Consider the following 12,339-nt stretch of genomic DNA (forward strand, 5'->3'; position numbering starts at 1 on the left):
CATGCTTGCTCCTCTCTTGAATTTTGTGGGTTGCTCACCAAAGAGGAAAGAATTTCTTCGTGAAAAACAAGCTCAAGCAGTTGTTGATGCATTATCCCTAGGTGAACTTGAAACGGGTTCGGGTTTAAATCAAGAACGGGGGTTAGGAAGACCTTGTGACACCCGTTGGGGTTCCCACTTTAAAACACTTGTAAATGTTCTTGATATATTTCCTTCAATCCTTGGCTCACTTGATGACATTGCTAAAGCTGCCGAAGCAAAATCTATGGCAGATGATTTTAACAGAGCACAAAGTATTATTGGTTGGTTAATGACTTTTGATTTTGTTTTTGTGGCTCACTTAATGGTTACTATATTTGCAATTACAAATGAGTTGAATGTGGCTTTACAAAAACATGATCAAGATATTGTTAATGCAATGGCCATGGTTAACGTAACCAAGACTAATTTGCAAGAGTTGAGAGATGAAGGATGGGATTCCTTTATGGAAAAGATCTTGTCTTTCACAACCAAATATGAGATTGAGGTTCCAGATATGAATGCGACATACGTTGTTCCCGGGAGAAGGATGTTTAGAGGTAAGCGTCCGGGAGTGTCAAATCTTCATCATTTTCGAGTTGAGGTGTTTATTAGTGTCATTGATCTTCAGTTACAAGAGCTTGAAAATCGATTTCCCGAGATAAGTAAAGAACTTCTTGTGTGTATGTCTTGTTTTAGTCCAGTTAATCGGTTCTCTTCTTTTAACAAAGTGAAATTGACCAAGCTAGCAACATTCTATCCAAATGAATTTTCAAGCTCGGAATTGATTTACTTTGAACACACACTTCAAAATTACTTTGTGGCCGTTAGAGATGATGAAAGGTTTTGGAATTTGAAGAGTCTTAGTGAATTGTCAAAGAAGCTCGTTGAGACGGGATTGTCCGAAACTCATAGTAGAGTATACTTGCTTTTGAAGTTGGTGTTGGTTCTCCCCGTTGCAACGGCAAGTGTTGAAAGAGTGTTTTCTGGTATGACGATCGTGAAAGATAAATTGCGTAATAGCATGGGAGATCAAATGTTGAATGATTGTTTGATTACTTTTCTAGAAAGTGATTTGTTTTCGAATGTAAAAATAGATCACATTATTGATCGATATCAAAATATGAAAACTCGTCGTGAACAATTGTAATAGTTTATTGTACTATGTGATTGTAATATATTATTTGTAGTACTTTTAGTTTGTAAGATGAATTATTTAGGTACTATTTGGTTGTAGTATGGATTATTTTTGTTTGATTGAATGATTGAAATGAAGGTGGTTGTCATATATATATTTTTGTTAGTATTTTTGGATTCGAATTTTTTTTCTTTTTCTTTTACAGGTGATCAATTATTCAGGGTGACTCACAAGGACGGAAATCCTGGATCCGCCACTGGTTTTGTGTAACAAACATAGATTAATATCTAATATCATGAATTAGATTTAAGTCATATTAATTTTAAAGTAATTTCATTTAAAGTAATATCAATTCGTTAATGATGTCATATTATGTACGTAATTATATTTTTATAATGATGTCATGTCATAATATGATGTGACTTAACAATATTAATGTCATAAAAATATAATAATCTCATATAAGTGATGTCATATGAGTAAAGTGATGTCATATAACATTAATAGTGGTGTATGTGACTTGACACTATGGTTTGAAGAAGAACACATGTTATGATTTGACTATGGATAATAATACTACTATTCACATCATCACATGTGTCGCCTTGTCTTCTCTATCTATAATTTTCTAGCTATGTTTAGCTCTAAAAATAGTTAGTTAGCTAAGTATCATTCTATATTTTTTCCCCAAAAGGTATTCTGTGAAACTAGGCTCACCGTAAATCCATTGTTTACATCATTAGATTTTAACATAACATTTTTATATCAGATCTAGCGTTCTAATATCAGCCTTTGACATTTTCAATAGCTAGCAAATTTTGACATTTTAATCTCGTTAAAAAAAAAACAAAACAAAACAAAATTTGACATTTTAATATCTGAAACATAAGTTATAATATCTAATATGAATCATTTAATATACTTCGTATGATTTAAAAACTCAATATTTATAAATTTACATTACAAGTTGTTGGCCTCGTGTTAAAGGGGTCACATAAGAGAAAACGTGAGAGAGTATAATTCATATTCTTGGGCATCAACCATAAGCTTAATCTTATGTCGCTTCGATTCGTCCCTCCCCCTACCCTATTCCGTAAAAACACTTACATTTTGAAAAACGAGGTTAGCCGTGCTTGTTATATATGCTAAAAAAAAGCTAAGTACTGGATTGAGACAAGTCGCAAAGCTAAGTTTTGGGGTGTTGGATGGTTTAAGGGGGCGTGTGGCATGTGTATAAGACATGTGCACCCAAGAACAAGGCATACAAAAAGTTAGTTTTGTCGTTTGAGGGTATGTAGTCTTTGCCTTAAGACATGATGATTAAGGATGAATAAGATGGTTCCAGGAACTAACCATGACTCTCAAGGCCCTTTGAGAACCTGTGGAAGTACCTAGATGCATAATCTTGTCGGGTGAAAAAATAATGTACGGAAGCTAAATTTAAAGGCTATATAATACACAAAATCGGAGCAATTTAGGAGGTGTCATGACTCGGTGTCAGAAATTCATGGAACTCCACGGGATACATCCCGTGGTCATATAATGTTGTTTGGAGCCATATACGACCATAAGTCGGCTACGTAAAGGCCCCGTGAAAGTTATAGCCAATACAAGAGGAGTGTACAAAAACGGATAAATTGGATGCTTAAAGGCAAATTGGATGGTTTCACCCACTCAATTGGACTCCCGGAGGATATTAGGGTCTATGGGTAACTTCTCGGTAGTTTTTGTTTTCGGGTAAAAAAAAGTCGAAAATTGACAAAATTGAAGGCTATAATACACGCTTTTTGGCCAATTTCGAAGGTTTCGGGACTCGGTGTCGAAAAGTCTCGAGATAATAGGGGACATCCCGAGGTCATATAATGTCGTTTAGAACCATATATGATTATTATATGTTGTCATAAATGTCTGTGGTAGCCTTTAGTTTATGAAATCGGTGCAAGTTGTAAACGGATAAATTAACAGGTTGGTTTTACCCACCCAATTGGACTCCCGAGGTGTATTTAGGGTCCGTGGGAAGCATCTCCAAATTTTTTGTTTTCGAGTCCTAAAAAGTGAAAAATTGTCCAATTGAAGGTTATAATACACCATTTTGAGTCAATTTTTGACATTTTTTTTTTATAAATGAACTGAATGTGTGGGTGACTTTGGGGTCCTATAAGGTGGCTTGAAACCATAACACCTTTATAAAAATGTCTATAAAGTGCCAAGAATGACTTTTGTTTTCTATTTTGAAATTCATGAAATTTTAAAACGTAATGATGTCATATAAGTATAATAATGTGACGTGACTTGATTGTAATGATGTCATGAAAGTATAATGAAATGATGTGACTTGACTATAATGATGTCTTATGAATTTAATGATGTTATAAAAGTATAATAATGTCATATTTGTAATTATATATTTAATGATGTAATGTCATAATATGACGTGACTTGACAATAGGATATTATTAAAGTATAATAATCTCATATAAAAGATGTCATTTGAGTAAAATGATATCATATAATCATAATAGTGGAGTGATGTGACTTGACACAATGACTTGGAAAAGAACACATATTATGATGCTATTCGCATGTGTAGTCTTGTCTTTTCGATCTAGCTATAATTTTCTAGCTATTTTTAGCTCCAACAATAGTTAATTAGCCAAGTGTCATTCTTTTTTTTTCCCCCAAAATCTATTATGTGAAGCGAGGCTCACCGTAAATCCATTGTTTACACCATCATATTATAAGTATAACATAACATTTTTATATCAGATCTAGACATTCTAATATCAGTCTTTGACATTTTCTATACTCCGTAGCAAATTTTGACATTTTAATTCTCGTCAAAAAAAAAAAAAAATTGACATTTTAATATCTGATATGAATCATTCAATATAATTCGTATGATTTAAAAACTCAATATTTATAAATTAACATTACCAGTTGGTTGCCTCGTGTTAAAGGGTTCTCATATGAGAAAACGTGAAAGAATATATGAGAAAACGTGAAAGAATATAATTTATATTCTTGAGCCTCAACTAGATCTGGTTATTGGGTGGGTCGGGCCAGGGTTGGCGCGGGTCGATTGTGAGTCGGATCAAAGAGGCTCACATTTTATAGGGTCAATAGCTGGTCGGGCCAATGCGAGTCGCAGGTCAATAGCGGGTCGATAATGGGCAGGCCAACAAAACATCAATTAAAATAAATATTGAACAAAGCCATTATTAAGTATATATGAATACAAATTTATCTATGCAATTATTTTTACATTATCTATTTTGTTTGTCTATTAAATTGGAAAAATATTTAGACCATACTCAATAAAAAGGCCTTATCCGTTAAAGACCATGTCCATTAAAAGCCCTTTAAGCTTAGCTTGGCCCTGACCCTATTATTATTGGACTACTTTACCCAATAACCAACTCTAGCCTAGACCATTAGCTTAATCTTTAAATTTGGTTGAGTTTGTTCTTTAACATAGTATCAGAGTCAACGCGTGAGTGCGTGACACATAGGTAACAAGTTCGAATCTCATCCATATCTCCCTTTCAAAGTGGAATAATCTGCGTTGTGTATGAGGAGGGTCAATGCTACATCCACACTTAAAATCCAACATGCTCTTGTACAAGGGTGAAAAGCATATTTTTATTAGTTTGTGAGTGATGAATTAAGCACATAAAAGCTATAAAAAAATCAAGAAATAAAATGAAAGAAGAATTTAGATGGAGAGGGAGAGAATGAAGGGGTAAAATAAAATTACATATAAAATAAATTAAAAAACATTACATATAAATTTCTATTTTAAAAAAAAATTACATATAAATAAAAAAAAATTAAAATTATTCCAATACTCTTTTATTTATATGTAATGTACTTACACCCCCTACTATAATATTTAGGGTGTCAAATGCATCACATTAATTTGTTGGTAAACCATGAACTCGCAACTTGCATGTCCTGGATAAGAAAGTTTAGAAAAAATATGAGGAAAAAAGAAAAATAATCAAACAAAATTAAGGAATAGATTAAAGAAAATCCAAAATCAATCAATAAAATCTATTAACTATTACTAAAATAAAACATTGTTGTTCCTTAAAAAAATAAAAAATAAAAAATTAAAAAAAAAAAACTGCTAACATCATCAACCCTCAAAGTATCATACATGAGAATACATGTTAAATCAAAATAAGGAAAAAAAGAAGAAACAAACATAGACAAATTAAATCAAAATTAAAATGTCTAAATTATGTGAATTATATCAAAAAGAGAACAATTACAGAAATCTAAAGCAGATCAACAAGGCAAAACAACAAAATCTAAAGCAAAACTGTATAAAAGCATAATCGAAATTACCTTATAAATTCTTGAGAGTTAAAGAGTTGAAGAGAGAGAAAATTGAGAGGAAAAAATGATAAATGAGAGAGAGAGAGAGAGAGAGAGCTTTTATTAGGTGGGCTAGGTCGGTTTCTTTAGAGTTAAAAATGGAACTTTTGGTTAAGAGGTAGTTAAAATTGATGCTTTTGAAAAAAAAAAAAAAAAAAAAAAAAGTGGTATTTTATAATATTGAAAAAAATAGGTGGTTATTTCAATATCAGGTGTACTTAGGGATCGGGTTAGCTTTTCTCAACCCTTGAATCAACTGCTGAGAACGTTTATAATCAGCTTCAACAGTAAAAATCCCGAAAAGACAGGCCCAGGAGGTACAATATTTGAATTTGAATCAAAGTTCTTATTAATATGATTAAGTTGCATAGTAATTCTGTTATCAATTTGAGTGCTAGCATCATAATAATTTTCCCCATCAACAAAGTTTTGCGCTTTTGTAGCACTTTCTATGATTATTTCAATACGAGGAATAATAGCTTTTAGGGCACCTCTCGTCTTGGGTCCTGCTTTTACATAATTCATAATTCTGTTGGCATCTTTTTTGAGTCGTGTAGCATCGTTAACCAAGCATCCAAGAATTTCATGACCAACATGTTTTGGCAATAAAACATCTTTGCTACTACTCTTTATGCAGCTAATGCACACATTCGGAACGTATGTTACGCCACACATTGAATTGATTAATGTATCATTGTGATTACGGCATGTGTGAAAGCAATTAGGCAAAGGAGAGAAAATACTGGTGTCAAATTCTTCGAGTTTTTCTTGTAAGAAGCCATTGTTCTTATGTTCAATCTCGGCAGGCTAGCTAAGCTAAGTTATGTGTTTTATACTCTATCAATAGATCTGGTATGGTTTTGCTTCTAAAATTTATGTTTTGGTTTGCAAGTTTTGTTTTGGTTTGCAAGTTTTGTTTAGGTTACATGCATTATTATGCCTGGCAATGAATTTATTTATACAACTATTATTAGATAAAAAAAGGGATGTGATGTGGATCTCTCAAGACTCTCACAAGGCTCGCAAGTTATAATAACATTGGATCTTCGGATTTTAATAAGTAAAAAAATTACACGAAAATTAAATGGTTAGTACTCTAATTCTCACAAGAATAGAGGGTCTCTTCCTAGTCGCAACTAGAAGATGATCACGAGTCGCAACAAGTGATGTTTTTGATTAACAATCAAACGAGCAACGCTCAAAAAGGATTAATTCCCAAAATAAACTCTCTCATTCATAAACTATTATTGATATACACCTATATTTATAGGGTGACAAATCGTACAAAGATAAGATAGGAAACTAATAATTATATCCTAAAATAAGATAAAATATTAAGAATCCTAATCTTAATATATCTACTAATCATATTTTAACCAACTACTAAATCTATCCTATCATAAATAAGTTAAATAAATAAACATCCTAATGGCCAAAACTTTTAAAGCCTAAAAATAAGAAAAATCCTTTCAAGTGAAAGGTAAAAACCCATAGGCAAAAATCCTAATAATTAATAATAACTAAAAGATAGTGTAGGCTTTCTTAAAATTCCATGAATTTTCAAGAATACCCATATTGGTCTATTGCTCCCGCATCAGGATGGGCATGCACAAATGACGCAATGCCGAAGATAAACTTATGATTATTAAATTGTGAGCTCAAAAATCAAATTTTGTTTTACTCCGCTATTAAGATGGCAAATTATCTTTTTTTTTTTTTTGACAAAGAGATGGCAAATTATCAAACAAATTCTCCTTAACCAGTGAATACTCTATATATGAATTTTCTTGTAATAAGGTGTTTGACCGATTCCTTTCGTAACCATTGTATCATTAACTCATTAGTCATTACTACATCCACCAAGAAATAAACGTTTAAAAAAAAACGGAAAAAGAGCTATAAACCTCTTACGGTGTTATGGGGATTACCCTTTTATGACCGTTGTCCAAAAAAAAAATTATATATATATATATATATATATATATATATATATATATATATATATATATATATATATATATATATATATATATATTTTATGCTAACATATATCGGAGTATATAATAGTACGTTCTAAATATTCCAACAATATTGCTAGTGACTACTTAGTGAGACATCCACAAGTGGTCCGGCTATTAGCTTAACTTAATTGAAAGTTATATAAATTGCAAGTGACTGTGACTCCAATAACAACCATTATTGGGGATTTGGAGTCGCTCTAGTTCACTAACTAGCTAGTTAAACCAAATAAATTAGCTTGTATGTCCAATCTAATTAAATACTATCTCCTTTGTAAAATCTTTTTTTTTTTTTTTTTTTTTTTTTTTTTTTTTTTTTTTTTTTGAGAACAATCTCCTTTGTCAAATTAGCTCAGCCACAACTCATGCATGCATGAAACGAAGATAATCTCCAATTATGTATAGTAGCTAGGAGCTTGCTTGCAATTTAAAAAATTCTCTAGCTACTAGGTTGATTATTGGAGCTTAAAAAATGAAATTAGCTTGGTCAAGCAAATTAGCTTATAAAATTTAAAAATTAGCTTGCTTGGAATCAGCTAATTAAAAAATTTGCCAAAAAGCTAAGAAGAGTTGATTGTTGATATATTTTAATATTTATAAAATTAAATTTAAAGATAATTAAGAAAGTAAGGCTCATTTAAATCACACGTTAGTCAAATTACCATTTTTTTTTTTTTTTTTTTTTGGTGTTTAGAGAGCCATAAGGGCGGGGAAGAGATCGATCTCAGGACTTCCTAGAATCGAGAAGGAAGCTCTAACCACTTGAGCTATCCCTCACTCTCGTTAAATTACCAATCTTATGTGGTATAGCAAACTAATTAATCTGTTTATTAAATTACCATTGAATTTGCTCTAAGGCTATATTCTCTTTAAACCTAATTTATTTACGAAACTAAAATTGGGTTTACTGATATTAAAAATTAATTTCTGTAAAGTCATACAATAATTTTTCTTTAATTAATTAAATTATTTTTTTTTACTGAACTTAATTATCTTTGTTGAACTGGAAAAACATAGTCTAATAACAGATAATTAAGTAATATTAGACCAATATATAACAAAAGCAATATTAATTATGCATATAACAATAGATATTAGAGATATGCAATATCTTTTGGTATCAATGTTATTATCGTATCATGCTAGCTTTTTTTTTTTAATCACCTTGCGGATTAATATTAACAGAGATCAATTTCCGCCAAAGTTAATAAACTTTGAGGAAACGGACCTAAGAAAACAAATTTGTTACATCCTCTAGAATTAATTGTATATCAAAGATATTTACATAATATTATATCTTAATGTAAACAGAATGCTATCTTTTGGTTTATTATCATCATAAGTTGTAAATATCATTGATATTATCTAATATAATAATTAATTATTAATTTTAAAATCAAGATAATATCAAAGACATAATATAATATCCTAACATACCAAAGATAATAGGATAATATAATAACTTTGATGTCAAAAGACAAAAGATTTTCCTATCTCTTGATACCTACAAAAGATGCTATCAAAGATATTTACATAATATGATATCTTAATATACCAAATATAATAGGATAGGATAATCTCTTGAAATCAACAAAAATTAAAGATGATATCATATATTTTTACATAATATGATACCCTAATATACCAAAGATGAGATTGGATACAATAATATCACAAACTTTCATATGTAGCTAGTCGTGTGGCCAATCACATTTTTATTTTAAAAGAATGGTGGTTACATGGTTAGGGGTTACTCCGTCAATAAGAGAATACTCACTCAATCCAGGGTTACTCAGTCAATCAGGGTTACTCGGTTGTCAAGGGTTACTCAGTTACTTGTTAAGGGTTACTCAATCAAAGATTACTTAGTTATGGATTACTCGTGTGTTAGTTACCAGTCACACACAAAAGTTGTTGTAATAACATTTATATATACCAAGAGATGTATCATACCTATCGATCATATCTCTAATATCATATCACAAATTACTGAATAATAAGACGACTTTCATTAATTTTTTGTAATATACTCGTTTGTAATTGATGTAGTTTTCTGTAAAAATAATATGATTTTTTTTATATAATGAATCAAAATTTGGTCAAACTTATTAAACTAACAGTAGAAAAGTGGAAACATTATTTTCTTGTTTCCTATTTTTAATTTTTAGTTTTCAAAAAAATTAGAAAACGTAAAATAAAAAAATAAATGCTAAACAAACCAAAGTTATTCTGAAATTATTAAAAGGAACCCCCTAAGTATATATACTATAAACCGTTATTAATATCAGTGCCCATTGATCAACAACTCACATATAATCTTGATTATTATTACAGTACTTGATAAAGTTATGTAATTAAGCCTTTACAGAAGCAATCAACTGATCAGAGATCTTATAATCAGCTTCAACATTAAAAATCCCAGAAAATACAGGCGGAGGTATAGTAATTCCATACGTACTAACCGCCGTACTAATAATAAAATTAACCGTACTTAAATTCCCAAAAATTATGTTTTTAATTATAGTCCTAGCATCACTAAATTTCCTCTTAGCAACTACGTCATTCAATTTACTAGCTGCATCTATAACAGCCAGAATAAACGGATTACACTTTTGTAGGGTTTCTTTCGTTTTGGAATCGGTTTTTACATCATTAATAATCTTGTTCACGTCTTTTTCGAGTTGTGTTGCATCGTTCACCAAGCATCCAAGCATCTGTTGAATGACATCTATGTCGGTTTTTGCATCTTTGCCATCGCTCTCTATGCAACTAATGCATACATTTGGAACATATGTTGCGCCGCACATTTTCTTGACTAGTGTATCGTTGTCAGCACCATGTGTGAAAGCGATTAAGCAAATGAGAGAAATTAGAAGTGTCAAATTCATCAAGTTTTGGTTGTAAGAAGCCATTGTATTATGTTTTTGTAAGGCTGCCTATGATAGATGATATGGTGTGCCTTCTGAAATGTATGTTTTGGTTTGAAAATTTTGTTGCATTTTACCTAACAATTTATTTATACACTAGTACTCCGTATTAGATAAAACTTACTTGGTAACTAATGTTAATTTAACATTTACGACACGGAATTATGAACCATCTAATTAAAATTAAAGATTTAGGTACAAATGTACAATTGGTTTAAATTATTAACCATAAGAGGCAAGAAAAAGGGTGGGTGTGCACAAATCACGTCAGACCGAAGGTAAATTGTTGGACATATATACAGGATAGTTTTCAAATGGTTACAGTAAAATTGTAGTCATTAAATTAAATCAAATCATAACCATTTATTTTATATTGACTAATATGAACCGTTGATAGGGTTTACTTTTTAATTTTTGTTTCAAAAATTTTGAGGAAAAAAAAAAAATCTGCCAGTTTCTCTTGATTACGAGTAGTTAATTTTTGGCTTTGCTCCTCAATCTTGTTCGAAATCTACGAAAGAAATGGAGAGTAGGATTTTCCGCAACATTCATTCTGCAAATTCTTCTCTTATTACGAAAAGAAAATTGAGGTCTATCTATAATGCATGAAAGAAGATGAAGTTAATTAGTTTTTCCCCAAATTGATTGATTTGCAATAAATACACCTACATACGGAGTACTAGTTTCCATCATAATGCTTGGTGAACTGAAAGTTTTTAACCTTATTTGAACTGGGATGGGATAGAAGAACTCGATGGAGCAAACCTACTGTAACACAAAAGAAACTGACAAATCATGAATTTTTTTTTTTTTTTCAAATTTTCTTTTTTAAAAAAATAATTTATATCAACCGTTCATATTAGTCAACATAAACGAATGGTTGTGATCAGATTTAATACAATGACCACAATTATATCGTAGCCACTCAAAAGGCATCCATATATATATTTTGACCAATAATATTAATGTGGTTTTAAATAATTTCAATGCAATTGAATTTTAATACGAGTATTACTTTTTTTAACGTAGGATTTAAGTTACGTACAATTACTTTTTTAAAGTCTAACGGTAATGATATTAATAGTGTTTAAATATTCAACAGTTAAAAGTTTGAAAAATCGATCTTTCAATTTATTAATCTGTTTCAAGCTTTTTTAAGTTACGTACAAAGTCAGGCATGTTATAAGCTTTTCCTCCCAAATACACAGATTAAGGAGCTGGAGTATTCTAGTTCGGGGTAGAGATGGCAATGGGTCCAAGACCCTGCTAGACCATGTCGGATCCTAGCCTAAGATACGTGCATGGGTCCAATTTTTATAGAACCTATGGGTATGGGTATAGATGGTATCGGACTATCGGGTACGTAGGGTAAAGGTTCGGGTACAATGTATTCAGACCCAGACTCTACCCGCGGACCTGTCAAACTTAGACCCTATCCATACTTGTACTTAGACCCCGTTCACCTTACCTTATTTTTGCTGAACTGAAATTATTTTTATTGAACTAAAATTATTTTTGTTGAAGTGAAATTACTTTTACAGATCGATCTGAAATTAATTTTATTGAACTGAAATTGTTTTTGCTGAACTGAAATTATTTTTACTGAATTTCTATTATATTTATTCTTTAAAGATACTGAATTTTATTAAACATGAATTATTTTTACTAAACTGGACTTATTTTTTAATGAACTGAAATTATTTTTACTTAATATTATTTTTTAAGGTCAAGTGGATAGGGCCTAGACCAACAAAAAAATATATATCAAAATCAAAAAATACTTGTAAGTTGTAAAGCACTAAGTATGTAAGGAGCTTATGACTTGCCGGCTTGCCGCATATCCCACATTTTGTTTCACCGA

General features: G+C 30.8%; 1 protein-coding gene across 1 annotated transcript; it reads left to right on the forward strand.

Annotated features, from left to right (window-relative positions):
* Position 1: 1 nt before the first annotated feature.
* Positions 2 to 1,426, forward strand: LOC145568057 (uncharacterized). Its single transcript, XM_081627497.1, has 2 exons — positions 2 to 1,007; positions 1,362 to 1,426. Exons 1-2 carry the CDS (start codon positions 2 to 4, stop codon positions 1,424 to 1,426), a joined length of 1,071 nt encoding a protein of 356 aa, XP_081483623.1.
* The last annotated feature ends 10,913 nt before the right edge of the window (positions 1,427 to 12,339 follow it).

This window comes from Chenopodium album, chromosome 11, assembly GCF_948465745.1.
Source record: "Chenopodium album chromosome 11, dcCheAlbu1.1, whole genome shotgun sequence".
NCBI lineage: Eukaryota > Viridiplantae > Streptophyta > Magnoliopsida > Caryophyllales > Amaranthaceae > Chenopodium > Chenopodium album.